This window comes from Podarcis bocagei (genome assembly GCF_964188305.1).
Source record: "Podarcis bocagei genome assembly, chromosome: 5".
NCBI lineage: Eukaryota > Metazoa > Chordata > Lepidosauria > Squamata > Lacertidae > Podarcis > Podarcis bocagei.
Window position 1 is genome coordinate 94,376,074 of NC_138129.1, and position 16,862 is coordinate 94,392,935.

At 44.1% G+C, this 16,862-nt stretch overlaps 2 protein-coding genes and 1 long non-coding RNA gene across 5 annotated transcripts in view; 2 read left to right on the forward strand and 1 right to left on the reverse strand.

Moving 5' to 3' along the window:
• The window catches only part of LOC308587056 (flavin-containing monooxygenase 3-like), a 22,038-nt gene extending 14,632 nt beyond the window's left edge, over positions 1-7,406 (forward strand). For all 3 annotated transcript variants that reach the window (XM_081194436.1, XM_081194434.1, XM_081194435.1), the window contains exons 6-9: positions 843-1,042; positions 4,645-5,003; positions 5,867-5,939; positions 7,008-7,406. In XM_081194436.1, coding sequence (XP_081050562.1) covers positions 843-1,042; positions 4,645-5,003; positions 5,867-5,939; positions 7,008-7,350 — 975 coding nt within the window. In that variant the 3' untranslated portion in view covers positions 7,351-7,406. The remainder of the gene's footprint in view (positions 1-842; positions 1,043-4,644; positions 5,004-5,866; positions 5,940-7,007) is intronic.
• The window catches only part of LOC308587154, a 15,690-nt gene continuing 441 nt past the window's right edge, over positions 1,614-16,862 (reverse strand). Inside the window, exon 2 of the long non-coding RNA XR_014008239.1 lies at positions 1,614-3,232. This is a non-coding gene — a long non-coding RNA (uncharacterized lncRNA). The remainder of the gene's footprint in view (positions 3,233-16,862) is intronic.
• The window catches only part of LOC308587065 (dimethylaniline monooxygenase [N-oxide-forming] 2-like), a 21,813-nt gene continuing 19,910 nt past the window's right edge, over positions 14,960-16,862 (forward strand). Inside the window, exon 1 of the mRNA XM_081194453.1 lies at positions 14,960-15,222. The gene's annotated coding sequence lies outside the window, so the exon portion shown is untranslated. The remainder of the gene's footprint in view (positions 15,223-16,862) is intronic.

Consider the following 16,862-nt stretch of genomic DNA (forward strand, 5'->3'; position numbering starts at 1 on the left):
AGTTCCTTATATCTATTCCCTGTCAGACTGAAAGGTTATAAATTCATGCTGAAACGAATGTTTAAAACAGAGATGGGAAACTCGTGGTGCTCTAGATGCCGTTGCATTTCCAACCCCCCTCGGCCCTAGTCAACATGGCCAATGGCCAGCAATGATCAAAGCTGTAGAGCGAGATGATCTGAAAAGCCACAGGTTCCACATCCCAGATTCCTGAACGGAAGCTTGTACCCAGGGTAGCATCCTGTCAGCACAAGGTTTTACTTTTGAGCCATGGGCCTTTCCTCCCTTCTCCAAATCTGCTCCAGAGGGTAGGGGAAGTTGCAGAAGAGCATATTTGAACTACAGAACTGTAGAGCAGGTGGGGGAATAGGCCTCAACTATAGGAAGGAAGTTGGGAAGCTATCTTATACCAGGTCGGACTATGTGTGTCTAGCCCAGTATTGCCTATTGAGTTAGCCAGCTTGATGCCATTCAGATACTGTTGGACTAAATCCCCACGATTCCAGACCACTGGCCATGCTGGTTAGGCCCAGAGGGGAGATGGAGTCCCAAAGCAACTGGAGGAGCACAGATTTTCCATGTGTGGTTTATACCATCATCTGTCTCTTGAAACGGGCAAAATATGCTCATGCTAGAGCACTGAAATAGAATAGTCTTTGGAGACTTCCGTTGCAATCATTTTGCAACCTTTGGGCACACCTTACCAGGATGCAATCATCTGAGCTCGCTCATGTGCAAGCTCCGTTGAATGGAGTGAGGAAGAAGTTACACAAGAATGATGTTTGGTAACGTGAACCTCTTTTGTGTGTGTCTCTCGCCTTGTCTCTTACCCATTTTTAAAGGTTTATCTCAGCTCTCGAAGTGGCTCCTGGGTCATGAGTCGTGTTTGGGACAACGGCTATCCCTGGGACATGGTGGTCATCAGTCGCTTTGAAACCTTCCTCAGGAACACCCTCCCAACAGCCATCAGTGACTGGTTGTATGTGAAGCAAATGAACAGATGGTTCAAACATGAGAATTATGGCCTGATGCCACTTCATAGGTAATATTGGAAACTAAAGAGGTTGTAGATTGATTAGCTTTGAAAACGCAAACCCTTTGGAGCCAAACCCCACGTTGGTGGGCAGATGAAATGACCTGGAGCATTTGAATGCCGCTTTTGAACATACAAAGCACTTCACATACAGAATCTTGTGATAATCTCTTTACAACAACCCTGCAAAGCAGAATTGTATTAAACCAGAGCAGCTAGTTACACGCAGCTTTGTGGCTGTGTGTCCCTGAGGGATGTCTTCTAAAGGAAGTGTTTGTAGCTTCAGGTTGAGTGGAGGAACTGGAAGAGGCGGGGGAAACTTTCTTTGCCATCCATTGTTTTGTTCAAAATCTTCCCCCAGCTACTTCCCTTCCTGAGAGATAAGTCAATCTGTTTCTTTTCATCCATCAAAGAGAAAGGTAGCTGAGGAGAGGGGTTTTTGAGGAATGAATGTGACTTATCTGATCTGTAACTTTTTCTCTGAAGTGCATTGGTTGTGCCCAACAATGAGGCACAGTGGGGTCTGTAGTGTCTATATGATATATGGCTTATTTACACACACACACACACACACACACACACACACACATATATATATATACAGCTTGTATCTAGTTGTAGAGAGTGCAACACATTCACATCCCAAGATGGTCCTGTTCGTCCCATTGCTTCAGCCTCAGATTCCAAGAGACTCCAAACATCATAAAAGAGACTGCAAAAGCGACACCCTTTTTCCCTGTTCACTTACCTCATCCCCCACTGCAATTCTGTCCATCCATCCATCCCGAAACTCTGGCCTTTTGTCTCTGCTAACTATCTCTCACCTCAGGGAAGGGCTTTCCCATTTTCTGCCTAGCCCAGAGAGTCTCTGTTAATGGCATTCTTAGTGGGTTAATGCAGGCTTCCTCAAACTCGCCCCTCCAGATGTTTTGAGACTACAATTCACATCATCCCAGACCACTGGTCCTGCTAGCTAGGGATCATGGGAGTTGTAGGCCAAAAACATCTGGAGGGCCGAGGTTGAGGAAGCCTGGGTTAATGGCTGAGTCATTCTGCTGTTTACCTCTAGATATTTTTAGGGGAGACTTGCCCCCCTCTTTATAACAGTACATTAATTAAAACTGCATTATAAGTGCAATACTGCAGCAGATGAATGGTGCAGATGAATGGTGCAGAAAAGATGTACCCATAAGAGAACAACTCAGCAAAGTTGATGTATTTTGTGCCGTTAAAAATTTTTGATGCCCAGAGGCCGCTTTGACTCTGGCTGGAGGCTTGTCACCTTGAAAACTTGATTACATAACCATTCAATGAAAATAAAAATTATAAAGCAAGACAAAGGTCTGCCAAATGAGAAACCACGAAGGGACATGGGTGTGTGGGTGTGTGGGTGTGTGGAATCTAGGATTTATGTTACGGGCAATTATAACCTTCATACCCTCTAGAAAAAATATAGTTGTTAACAAAACAATTATATAACAAAATATTCAGTCAATATTCTAGCCAAGAACATTTATGAGATCAGGCAGCAAACACTTATCTTTTCCTGGAAAGACATTAAGAATTATTTTTCTTATGTAAATAGCCAAGTAAGAGGTGTGGCAGAACTGCAAAATATTTCAAATGCTCTTCTGAAGTGAATTTGATTTGTACATGCTGTTAACTTTATACAAACTTTGAGATTAGAAGAGAATAGCCAGGGCTCACAGAAACTTCTAAAGAAGAAGAAAAATTGTCTTGGCCAGAACCCAACCAGGAAAACATACCCTACAAGCAATGTCTTAAGACTGACTTGCCAAATCCCAACAAACCAACATAGTTCAAATCAGCCACAAAGCTCACTTCAATCCCCAACTGCTAGAGGACCACTGATTTTGTTTTTCTCAGAACTTGTTTTGACCCTATGCAAAAATTCTGAGTGATTTTAGGTACGCTTTCTGGGTGGCTGGGACCTGCTCCAAGGTAACCCCAAGACAGAAGAGTAGGATTCTGCCGCATTAGTTCTTAGGCCTTTTGCACGAGCCACAGCACAGATGTAGGAATAAACTGCAACCAAATTGCAAAAGATACTTGATTTCTTCAGTACCTACCTACTCTCTGGATGAAAGAGAAATTTCCCAGGGTGCCATGAGGTCAGTTGCACTCCACTCCTTTCCACAACCACCAAGCACTCATTTCCAGGTCAGATGGCTTCTTAAGCTGGGTTGCGGGGAGAAGAGAGCCTGTCTGGATTTTGCTTTTAAGCCCCTCTTTAAAAGTAAAAAGATCACTTTTTACTGGGAGAAGGAGAGGTTGTGTGGCAAGGCCCTGGACCCCCTAGCTCCCCCCAAAATAAATACACAAACACAAGTGTATTGGTTAATAGGATGAATTAGGCCACTATGTTATGGGTTACAGAAGTGAGCAGTTTGGCTTAGGCAATTGGGTGAAGCAAGACTAAATCCTGACCCCTGCCTGACTGCAGGAAGTCTCCTAAGGGTCAACCACCGGAAGGGGGAGCCCTATGGTGTACATCAATTGAGCACCCCCAGGTCACCGTTGGGGACATGGCATGGCCCTAGCCCACGCCCAGGCTTTGGACAGGAACCGCACTCCCGGATCCCTTTAACGGGATACCCTTAACATGGAGGGGGCAGGCAGAGGAACAACAATGAATGGAGGCGAAAGGAGGCTGCTTCCCTGGCCGCGCCACAATTTATTTATTTATTCAAATTCATTTTTATTAAATTTTCCACTTTAGCAATCCAATCAAATCACATTAAAAATTCCAAATTATACATATACATATCATAAATATTATAAATTCCAAATTATACATATACATATCAAATAATCCAAATATTCTACCAAATTATGAATTTTTTAATAGGACTTCCCATGCTTCAAGTTCGGAGGGTTCTGATCATCTCATACTGCTTTTCATAGTCACTTCCGATGGTTCCTCCAATTCTTTCTGTTGTTAACCTTTCTTCTTTCACAGCCTCTGAGTTGTTCCCACAAGCAAGTTAAAATAAGTAATGATGTGTTTCTGTGTGGATTTTATGTCCCGTGCCACAATTTAAACAGGCATAGACACGCCCCCGGGCAAACCCGATTGGCTGGCCGGGGGCGTGATGTGGCTGGGGATCCCGCTGACATGGACGCCATTCCTCCGCCCACTCCTGGGTTGCTGTGTGGATTCCTCCCCACAAATCAGCCCCTCCCAAAAGGTGGAGCTGACTTCTGGGAGCACTAAAAGGCCTTCTTCCATGGGACGATGGAGCAGCACAATGCCTGTCTTCCTTACAGTGGAAAATGTCACTTTCCAAGAGCCAGCCTACAGCCCTGGCTCTGGTTTTTCTCTCTCTCCAGTGTGGTGTAGTGGTTAAGAGCGGTGGACTCGTAATCTGGTGAACCGGGTTCGCGTCCCCGCTCCTCCACATGCAGCTGCTGGGTGACCTTGGGCTAGTCACACTTCTCTGAAGTCTCTCAGCCCCACTCACCTCACAGAGTGTTTGTTGTGGGGGAGGAAGGGAAAGGAGATTGTGAGCCGCTTTGAGACTCCTTAGGGTAGTGATAAAGCGGGATATCAAATCCAAACTCCTCCTCCTCCTCTTCTCTCCCTACCCTAGAACCTTGCGCAAGGAGCCTGTCTTCAATGATGACCTCCCGAGCCGCATCGCATGCGGAACTGTGGTGGTGAAGCCCAACGTGAAGGAGTTCAGGGAAACGTCTGCAATATTTCAAGACGGCACTGCGCAGGAAGGCCTTGACTATGTCATTTTTGCAACGGGCTACAGCTTTGCCTACCCATTCATGGAGGACCAGTCCATCATCAAGTGCAGGAATGACCAAGTCACCTTGTACAAAAGCATTGTCCCTCCTCTGCTGGAAAAACCCACCCTGGCGGTTATTGGCTTAGTCCAGTCCCTTGGGGCAGCTATCCCAACCGCAGACCTTCAGGCCCGGTGGGCCGTGAGAGTGTTTAAAGGTGAGCACGGCATCATGGCTAAGTAACGGACCTGTGAGCTGGAAGCCGCTGGCTCAAATCTCAATGTTTCTGTTAACATAGGTAAAGGTAAAGGGACCCCTGACCATTAGGTCCAGTCATGGCCGACTCTGGGGTTGTGGCACTCATCTTGCTTTATTGGCCGAGGGAGCCGGCGTACAGCTTCCGGGTCATGTGGCCAGCATGACTAAGCTGCTTCTGGCGAACCAGAGCAGTGCACGGAAACGCTGTTTACCTTCCTGCCGGAGCGGTACCTATTTCTCTACTTGCACTTTGACGTGCTTTCGAACTGCTAGGTTGGCAGGAGCAGGGACCGAGCAACGGGAGCTCACCCCGTCACGGGGATTCGAACCACCGACCTTCTGATCGGCAAGTCCTAGGCTCTGTGGTTTAACCCACAGCGCCACCCGCGTCCCTCTTCTGTTAACATACTAGGTGGCAATAAACAAGCCACTATCTCCCATCTTAATATGAACATAGGAAGCTGACTTAAACTGAGGGTTTACACTGGAGATCCATGTTCAAGATCTCCCATGTTTATTTGCTTGTTTAAAGTTAAAAGTAGCCAACAAACCAATTTGGGCATGCAGCGCTGAGAAGGGACTTTTAACGCCCCCCCCCCCGGCAAAAGTCTGCATTTAACTCCCCCTCCCTACAAAAAAATAGACTGGTGGTCTGATTCAGTATAAGGCTGCTTCCTGTGTTCTAGTAACCTATTATGCTTCTTCACCTGGGTATTCCAGATTGCATGCACATTGGTGTGTTTTTGTGCATATGTTTGTTATGCATTTGGGAAATGAGTTTCAAGAGACATAGGGGATCATTATTTCTTTCTTATTTTTCAGGTTTATGTAAGCTGCCTCCACAGAGCAGCATGATGGATGACATAGATGAGAAAATGGGGAAAAAGCTCAAATGGTGAGTTTTAAGTACACATATTAGGGGTTTGTGGCTTTTTTTGGTTTTTAGTTTTCTGCTCCCATAGGAGGAAACTCCTCAGTCTTCCTGCATTTTAAAGGATTCTTTGATTTCCTGCAATCAGGTGGTTTGAGGATTCTGTGCTAAAATTTACAATATGCTTCAATCGGTCCGTCGTCCACATGTATATATGCTACAGTTGGCCCAGCTGGTCCCCCATGCAGATCACCAAAAACATTCTTGGAAATATTGAAAGCATCAACCCTGAAGGACCAGCTGTCCCAACTCTATGCAAGGTGAAGGGCTCACCCACACCTGTCCTACTGCTTTCGTCTGGCAAAAACTGCTCTTTAGAGCTCATTTGGAGCAAACAGCAATTGCGGTTTTCCGCAGACTGACTTTTGCTCCAATTGAGCTTTAAAGAGCGGGTTTTCATGGGGAAAGCTCTGGAGCAAAAAAGAAAAGGGTTCTTAGACATGGAACTTTAAATTGTTGGCCTTGCTTGGAAAGAGCAGAGGAAGGGAAAGTATGGAGAAGCCCTCAGCAGCCACAAAGGAGAGGGACTTTTCAACAGTGGCCCCTACGTTGTGGAGCTCCATAACCCCAGGTAACAGAGCTTTTGAAGGGGATGAGGGATAATCACTGTTGTCGAGTGTTTTAGGCTGCTGCTGTGTTTTTACAATTAACATGTTGTTTGGTTTTGTAGACTTTTATGCTTCCATTTAGCTATGTTGGATTTTTGCCCCCATCACAAACTCTACGCCATCGGATCAGTGGTATCCACGGCCAATCAGAAAATTATGAAAAATTTATTTCCTAAATGATTTTGCCTGCACATGTCAAAAGAGCTAGCCAATTCCAGCTAGACACAGAGTTCTTTCAATGAGCTTCACTTCTGCTTATTAGAAGCAAAGGACTTGGTTCATTGCAGGGTGTGTAAAATCCCAGACATTCTAGATGGCACAATTTAGCCACATGGGAATAAAGTTCCCTGACAGTTTTCTTCTGCCTTTTTCCTGTTCTGCTTAGAAATACATCTACCAAACGTCCCCTTTCCTTTCCTTTCAGGTACGGCCAGAGCGATACCATACAAACAGATTACGTTGTCTACATGGATGAACTTGCCTCCAGTATCGGTGTGAAACCCAACATTCCAGTCCTCTTCCTGACAGATATCAAGTTGGCTCTGCAGGTTTATTTTGGCCCCTGCAGTCCATATCAGTTTCGTTTGTCGGGACCAGGGAAGTGGGATGGAGCCAGAGACGCCATCTTGACGCAGTGGGACCGAACGCTGAAGGCCACAAGAACCCGTGCCGTGAAGGGCGACCAGAATTCTTTCCCGCTCTTTTCTATGCTCAAAATACTCGCCCTCCTCCTTCTCTTTCTTGCCATTTTCATGATGTTCAACTGAGCGACCTCAGTGCCAAAATATACATGACAGAATGCTGTGCGGTTTTTATTGAAAAAGTTGCATTTTTATTGAAGATGCAAACTTTTTCATGCAAGAGAGAGAGAAAACAACCCAAAGCAAATAGCATGCATAAACATAAGTGAAGCATGATAAGGGAAATACATACATCAGTGCACATGATCAGTGGCGTAGCGTGGGTTGTCAGCACCCGGGGCAAGGCAAGTAATTTGTGCCCCCTAACCCGTGGATTTGCGCCCCCTAACCCGTGGATTTGTGACCCCTAACCCTAACCCCCAGATGTTGCGCCCGGTGCGGCTGGCCCCCCCTGCACCCCCCACGCTACGCCACTGCACATGATGTTAAACATGAAGCCACATAGGAAAGGCGGGAAAGAAGGGCTGACAACAGTAATAGTAGTAATAATAATAGTAGTAGTAATAAATAAGGCATCCCTCCCACCTCCCCACAGCCTTACTTGTCAAGTACCTTTTTCCCTGCTCAAAACATTCCTAGCTGGTCTGAGGAGAAAAGGATTTGGGGACAGAAGCTGCTCAAAGGTAAATTATTGATGGGGAGTCTGTATTCTCCATTATTTTACATTTATTCTCATGCATGCGAGCTGGAGAGACAGCTCTCAGCTGAACTGATACAAGCAACTCCCCATTTTACACAATTTCGCACACATACTCAAAATGCTTTGGCCTTCTTTCTCTGTAGTCTTTTCTGTTTAAGCCTTGTTCCTCTCTGGTACCGACACATAACTTGTCAGAAAAGAGGCAGCATCTTAGATTTATAGCAGGTATAAAATGTCAGCATGCCACAGAGAACAAACATGAACTATTCCATCCTTTGGGGGTTGCCAGCTTTCCATATTTTATCTGACCATTCAGTATGGGCTGAACATCCTGTCTCCATTTGGAGAACTATTTGTCCCTTGTGAAAGAGATATTTTCAGGAGTTGGGAAGGGCAAATTTTAAGAATTTGAGGAGAAAGGTTCGTGCTTTGACCTACAAAATGGCTGAGGTTATTCTACCAGAGAAGATGATGCAGCCTTGGCACAACTTCAAGCAGCTGCGTGGGCGCTCCGGCCACATTTCTGGGGCAGAATTCCCCTTAAAGTGGCACCACAATATGCCATAGCATAATTCCCAGGGGTATTATTGGGGGTGGAGCTGCCCCCGAAACCATCTCAACAACATGGCCAGAGGAGCTGAGTTGCCACAAAGTAGTGATAAGGCTTTTATGTAGCTAAACAAAAAAAAGGGGGGGGGCAGGACTCTCATCTACCTCAGGTTTTAAAACGCATCCACCCGCTGCCCACAAATGCTTCAAATCTGCCCACTCATCTCCCAAGATCATTGTAATTCATGGAGGGCATGTTCTCCCCACCCTAAAAACTAACACAATAATGCTATGCCAAATAGCATTTGGGGCCTGACCACTGGTATAAAATTTACGGCATGTAATGCCCTGAGAGAGAATATTATGAAAATGATCTATAGGTGGTACATGACCCCAGTCAAGCTTGCAAAAATCTATCACTTGCCTGATAATAAATGTTGGAAATGTAAAGAGACAGAAGGTACTTTCTTTCACCTTTGGTGGACGTGCCCAAAGATTAAGGCTTTCTGGGAAATAATATATAATGAACTGAAAAAGGTATTTAAATATACCTTCCCGAAGAAACCAGAGGCCTTTCTCTTGGGTATTGCCGGCCATTTGGTGCCAAGGAAGGATAGAACTTTTTTTCTGTATGCAACAACAGCAGCAAGAATACTCATTGCAAAGTACTGGAAGACACAAGATTTACCCACTCTGGAAGAATGGCAGACGAAGGTGATTGACTACATGGAACTGGCAGAAATGACTGGCAGAATCTGAGACCAGGGAGAAGAGTCGGTGGAAGAAGATTGGAAAAAATTTAAAGACTATCTACAGAAATACTGTAAAATTAATGAATGTTAAAAGGACGTTGGATTGGAAACAAGTGGTGTTAGTAAGAAGATTAATAAGAATATGTAAACTTGGATTGATAATGACGGGAATTATATTTTTATCATAGTTTAAGATGCTGAATAAGGTTAATTGACAGAGGGCAAGAACTTGCTGAACTAAATATCTGAATTGGAATACAGAAAGGGAGGTGTGAGGAGGTCAAAAAACTAGTGAATAAGATACAATTTTTGGAGGTATAATTTTTCTTTTTTCTTGGGGTGGATTGGTGCTTGTTATGACTTCCTTTTCTTTTTGGTAACTGTCTTTCTGTTGAATATCTGTTTTACTTTGTATTTCTTACTATTCTTGAATTTTTTCCTCTTTTCTGTGCTATGTATTTTATGTTTAAAATTTGTTTATGAAATTTAATAAATATATCTTTAAAAAAACCAAACAAATAGCATTTGGGGCCTGAATACTGCTACACAGCACACCAGTGTCAGAGCGTTCCAAGATTCGGGGGGGGGGTTCAGGTGCACTTAAAAGGGTCTGAGTTTCCTTTTGGACAGTGAGGTACAGTGGAGACTGGTGTCTTAATGGTATATACAGCATTCACATCCCAAGAGGGCCTATTCTCTATAAGCACACCATTGGATTCAAAGAGCAGCAGAAAGCCACACTCTGTCATGAAGTTGTAGCAAATTTCTTGGGCAGACTCAAAAATACCAATACTGCTGGCATGGAAGGTTGTGAAAAGTTTATTTCAAGAGAGGAACAGATGTGTTAAAGCACCAAAGCACACCATTCCAAGGCACAGGGCTCATATTTTTAGGGCTCCTCTACAAAGCTCCACGTGAACACAAAACACAATGTGATCAGCACTGTGATCACTTTCGTTGGTTACCAAAAACATGCTCCTATCTGCGTAAGCAATACCATGGCAACCCTGGGATCAACTCCTGCCCGGAAACCTATGTCCCCACTGTGGAAGGATGTGTGGATCCAGAATTGGCCTCCACAGTCACTGTTAAGACCAGGCATAGGCAAACTCAGACCTTCAGATGTTTTGAGACTACAATTCCCATCATCCCTGACCACTGGTCCTGTTAGCTAGTGATGATGGGAGTTGTAGTCCCAAAACATCTGGAGGGCCGAGTTTGCCTATGACTGGTTAAGACCGTGTTCATAGAAGACAATCTTACTCGGCTATGAGTTATTGCCAAAGACCATGGCAACAGGTGGTCCCCCTCCCCAATAATATTTTATTAAGACCTTTCATAATACATTACACGGGACTGGGTGGCACTGTGGTCTAAACCACTGAGCCTCTTGGGCTTGCTGATTGGAAGGTCGGCGGTTTGAATCCCCATGATGGGGTGAGCTCCCATTGCTCAGTCCCAGCTCCTGCCAACCTTGCAGTTGAAAAGTATACCAGTGCAAGTAGATAGATAGGTACCACTGCAACGGGAAGGTAAACAGTGTTTCCGTGCACTCTGGTTTCCGTCACAGTGTCCCATTAAGCCAGTGTCCGCATGACCCGGAAAGCTGTCTGCGGACAAACACCGGCTCCCTCGGCCTGAAAGTGAGATGTGCGCCGCAACCCCATAGTTGCCTTTGACTGGACTTAACCATCCGGGGTCCTTTACCTTTTTACCTTTTATAATACATTACAATAAAAAACAAACTAATGAAAACAGAAACAGAAAAAGAGCTAAAGAAGAATGCAAAGGCCTCTCTGACAGGTAGATCTTAACTCTTGTCCCACACAGAAACAGGTGAACCCTCCCACCCTCCCACCCTGGGAGATCTTCCCTTCCCTGCTTCCACTGGTGGAGGAACGGGGGGACGGGGGGAGCTTTTTAAAGGAAAACCCCAAGGTTGCTGTGATGGGATGATGAGCTGCTTGTGCGTAAAATCCAAGTCCCTCAGAGTTTGTTCAAGTCCGCAAACCTCTGTCTGTAACGGAGCCCCTTAAGCATGGCTCCGTCAGTCACTGGCAGATTCCGACAGTGGTTGCTTTCGGAATCGCTTCCAACATAAAAGCTCCTTAACGGAAACACGTCTTCTGGACTCACGGCGTGACAGTTTCCGGCGAGGAGTGGGTGTCCCTATGGGAGGTCCAGAAACCTCCCCGCTGTTCTCGCTGGAAGTGTCTCTGAGCCATCCCTCCTGCTCACTTTCCCTCAGAGACCCTCCTCTCCCCCTGCTGGTTCCCTCTTCAGCTGCCGAGTCTCTCCCAACCTCCGTGAGCCCTTTCACCACCTGTCCTTCCGATGGCAGTTCCCTGACAGTTGCCAAGCTTTTATTTTACAAAAATGCCATAAAAAACTGCGATTTTTAAAATGGATTTGCCTAAGATCCAGGACAAAGCGCCACCTTTCAGGAATTCCTCCGCGGACGTCAATTCCACCTTTGAAATACCAGGGGAATCCAAACGTATGGCAGCCGTATTTCATGCCTTTCCTTTAGCCTGTCCTTACAATGCGTACAAAAGCCTCACAATATCTCAGAAGTGCAGAAAGAGGAGCGCTTGCCGAATAAACGAGGCCTCTGAAAGTGCTGGTAAATTGGAGCGATCCTTATACACATGGATAGGTTATTAATGCCATCAAGCCTGCAACGGCCAGAGAATATTGCAAATTCTGGGAACAAAGTTTAGAGAAAGGGTTCGAATGTAGCTGGTGGCAATAGGAACAGAAGAGAAAAGCGGTAAGATCAAAACATCCATTTTTTAATGCATGTCCAGTGAGAGGAGGTGCTGAACACTGGGGTTTGCTGAAGGTGAGCATATGAAAAAGATTCACAGAATGGTGGAACTGGGTGGGACCACGACGATCATCTAGTCCCAACCCTCTGCAATGTAGGAATCTTTTTGCCCAGTGTGGGTCTCTGTAGTGGTTCTAGGGGTTGCTCGTGCGTAAGCCAGTGCCAACACCTGGCTGGGTTGCCTGAGTGAACCTTTTCTGTCCGGACAGCCACTCACCCGTGGCTGTCTCAATCGCTAGCAGAATCCGTCAGTGGGCATTTCTTAAACTTCTTCCAGCAAAGAAGCTCTTTGATGCCCAGTCTCCTCCTACTCTCTCTGCACGAAAGCCTTCTGCGCAAGGAGGGCGTAGGCAGCGGAGGACACTTACTCTCCCCGCTGGTCCCCGGCAAGGAGTCATGGGACCGCCTCACCGCTTCCCCCATCTGCCCCCCTTCTCCACTGGTGCTACGCTGATTCTCTTCCCCAGAAGATGGGCTGCCTCTCCCAATCCCGGGACGCTCTCCGGAATCCCTCTGGATTTTGCTCTCTCCCTCCAGCACTGATGGCAGTTCCCTGACAGTCTCAAACTCACAGCTGCGAGATGAAGAGTCTCATGCTTTACAGACTGAGCTTATCACTTATTAGGCATTTTAACAATAAGCATCCCAAACTAAAGTAATAGAGTGTTTCTCTATGCGATAACAGCAGCCAGAATTTTAATAGCAAAATATTGGAAAAATGAGTCAACACCAACAAAAGATGAACGGCAGTTAAAGCTGTGCGAGTACAGTGGACACTTGGGTTGTGAACATGATCCGTGCGGGATGCACGTTTGCAACCTGCAGCGTTCGCAACCCGCAGCTGCCTGTCTGCGCAAACGCAGGTTGTCATTTGACGCTTCTGCGCATGCGCAACCGTCGCAACCCGGAAGTAACCCGTTCTGGTACTTCCGGGTTTCGGCAGTCAGCAACCCAAAAAAACACAACCTGAAGCGGCTGTAACCCGAGGTATGACTGTACTTGGAACTCGCCAAAATGAGAGTCAATAAGAAACCACTCAGGAGATAAGGTTAAAAAAGAATGGGGTTGCTTTAAAAATTACTTAACAAAACATGTTTCCCATAACAACACTTGGCTGTGTTTAGATTAATTTCACAGAAAATGAATTTTTTTCATCCTGTCTGGGCAAACAATTAAATACAGATAATTTAAATATAATAGTTGAGTTGAAACTGCAAAGAGATAGAGGGAAGTCAACAAAATTATAAGGGACTCAAACCAGTACGAAGGTAATATCTTTTTAGGATTTTGTGTATAGAATATTTAAGTTATGGTTTTGACAAAAAAAATTGTTGATTTTTTACTGGTTTTTTTCTTTCTTTTCTTTTTATCAATTTTGGGGGGTATTATTTTCTTATTTGTTGTTGTCCTATTTATCCTAGATCTTTATACATCTTTACTATGTATTTTGTATTATTATTACTTTCTTATCTTAGAATATGTAATTTAGGATCAATTTATTCTTTTTAACCTTTTTTTGTAAATTTCAAAAATGTAATAAAGTTAGAAAAAGAAGGGGAAAAGGAGATCGGGCAAAACTACTAGCAAAGCCTGTGTTTGACCATATTGCGCTGTACTATTGTTTCAATTTGTTATAATATAAATGGGTAGGATCAATGGGAATATACATGATCTGAGGAGAAAGGAGAGAGGCCAAGGTACTCCAGGAACCTGGAACCAGCCCTGCAAGATACAGGGAGAAGCAATTGGCGCCTATCCCTACCTGTTCCCTGCTTCCTGTGCTCAGCACCTAAGATACAAGAACAGATATTGCTTAAACAAGACAGTTGCATGGAAAAGATGCCCTGCTGCATCAGCTTCCTCTTGCTCCTGGTTCTACCTGCAAAGGTGAGTCAGCTAAGAAGAAACGCATTGAGGTTCTGCCAAGAGCCCTGGGGACAAAGCGAATTCAGAAGCTGGCTGGCTTGCTAGGCAGCCCTGGTGCAGGGGAATGAATCACTATTTAGCTTTGGAGAGGCTGGGTTCTGGTTGACTGAAACCCATAGCTGTCAACTTACAGATTTGAAAATAAGGGATCAGCAGCCAAAATAAGGGATTTTGGCTTAGCTTATACAGAAATCCGGCACTGATGGAGCCAGGCTGCTTTTGCTGTGACTGTGTTTTGCAGGGGGTCGGACTAGATGATCCTAAGGGTCTACAACTCCGACCAAAGAAGAGTGGCAGACGAAACTGATGAACGACGTCGAGATGGCAAAGCTTACAGGCAGAATTAGAAGCCAGGAAGAGGACCTCTTTCATAAAGAGTGGGGAAAGTTTATCATTTAGTTGAAAAGCTATTGTCAAGAGTTACATACATTGGTAGAATTGACAGAAAACTTGCAGTAAAAATTTGAACTATGGTTGGACAAATGATTTATAAAAATAGAGTTATGAAAGGGATGCAGAGGGGGAAATCTCGCAGAGGAGGACCCCGAGCTGCTGCTTCCCTCCCGAGCCGGGCGAGCATGAAACCCGGGAAATTTAAGGGACATCAACAATAAGGGACAGCAGCGGGACACGGCACTGGGATTAGGGAGTTTCCCATCAAATAAGGGACGGTTGACAGCTATGCTAAAACCACAGTTACTTTGCTACCAGCTGGAACTCGTCTAAATTGAGTATGCTTTGTTTGGCGCAGGGTGTTCTTCTAAGCTGTAGATAGGGCAAAGGCACGGCAGCTGCTTCTCAATTGTCCTGTTGTCTTTTCAAGGGAAGCCAGCGAGTTCAGCTTCCACCTCTCCACTACCTATAGCTGTCATTAAAGGGAGAACATATAAGCCCAAATCCACAGTCCCACATTCCATGTGATTGTGTAACCCTAGCCCTTGGCTAAGGTTGCCAAACTCCTTGTGTTTTCAAAGAAGGTTGCTCACAAACATCCGCAGAACATTTTAAGGCAACTCTGTTTATCACACAGACACACACCAGTACCCCTAAAGACCGTTCCAAGGGAAAGGGGCATCTATCTGCATCAACAAGTTAACTCCTAGGGCTCTGTGCCTGAGAGATAAAGAACCACGTGAGCATGGACTCTCCATTTGTCAAAAGTCTCTGGAGCTCAGCTGGAGTGTGGATTTCCCTCTAGACACTGAAGGGACAACCTGCTTAATCCAGGCAACAGAGGAAGCCAGGTAAGAAGTATCATTTCCCTACGGTACTTTGGTCCTTCAACCTTTTTATCTCTTGACTCTTCAAATCAAACCACATATTTGAGATCAGCCATCTCTCTCTCTCTCTCGTTGGGGTCAGAGCAGCAATGCTGGAGGCATAAGTATTTCACTCTTTCCCCCATTGTGCTATTTTCCAGATCTACCTCTCGCACCTACAATGCTCACACTCTCTGCTTCCTCAACCAAATGCAAATACTGTACCTGTAATCTCTTGCCAGGGGACAGTTTTGATTTGTCAAAGTGGTGCAGAGTAATGTGTTAAAAACCCATTGCGCCAATCAAATTTAATGAAGGGGAGATCTGGTCACAAATCTCTCACCAACATGTGATGTTTGACCCGTTCTTTCTAAATGCTCAGTTAGGATTTTTCTGCCTTCGTTGAGCATTTAAAAATGGTTTTGCTTTTTCCGTTTCCCGAAGAGAGAACGAGGAATTTCTGTCTTGTGTGTACTGAAGTACTCTGATTTATAGGTAATTGTTTTATCTCATATGGCACAAGGGCAGTTCACAATCGAAATCATTAAACAAAGAACTACAAACATTTCACAATACTGAAATACAGAACATCAGCGGTGCATGAAAGCAGCTGATAAAAATGATATAAAAACGATCCAAATGTCAAACTTTCCCAAAGTCCTAAGTAAATAGGTCCATCTGCAACCGGCAGCCAAAAGTTACCGTAATCATAATTTCTGCATGACAAGTTGAAATAACATTAGAAAGTTTACTTGAATGATTTTAAGAGACATATATGAGTATTGTACAAATATATCTACTATACACTATTATGTAAAGTACAAACTTATATCTTAAGTCATACAACTTATGTCTTCAAACTACTTAGTCATGAGCTTTCCTGGACAGCAAACCACTTCAAAATCTGAGATATCTCTCTTGCATTCTCATAGGTTCTTGAAGTGCCACCAATATTTACTATTAAGAGGTGCTACTGTCATAAGTCCAATTCCTATTTCCTATCTGCATTTAAGAAGTCAATATTTGGCAAAATCTACTAATACACAAGTCGATCCATTACACAAAATTTCATTAATTTTCTTTCTTTTTCCCCCATAAGGAAATATCAAAATATCACATTTTTCAAATAAAGAACAACAAAACAGATCATAATTATCCAATTATCCAATTATCCAATTATCCAATTATCCAATTATCATACCTGCTCTTCCTTTAACCAGATTTTATATTCGCTTTCTTAATATCGAATTTGCATTATTTGACTTGCATAATTTGCAGGATACAGATTAAATCATTCCATATTTTTTCTTCATTTCTTTCTGAACCTAAGGAATCTCATTCTATATTTCCTCTGTTTATATTTGGGTCAATGAATTTTATAAAAGGTCTCTAGTTATCCCTCCTCTTTTTTACTATTACAAATATGTTCACTTTGTCATTATATCTATTTTCCCATGGTTTTATCAACTAATTTTTAATGCTGCTTCTGTTGCTAAGAGTCCAGTTTAATTCTGGCTACTGCTGCAAAACACCTTCCTTCAAATATCCAAGTTGCATAAATATTAGCTGAATATTTCATTGAGTACAGTCCTATAGTCTTTTCTTTTTTTGCCTTTTCTTATAAA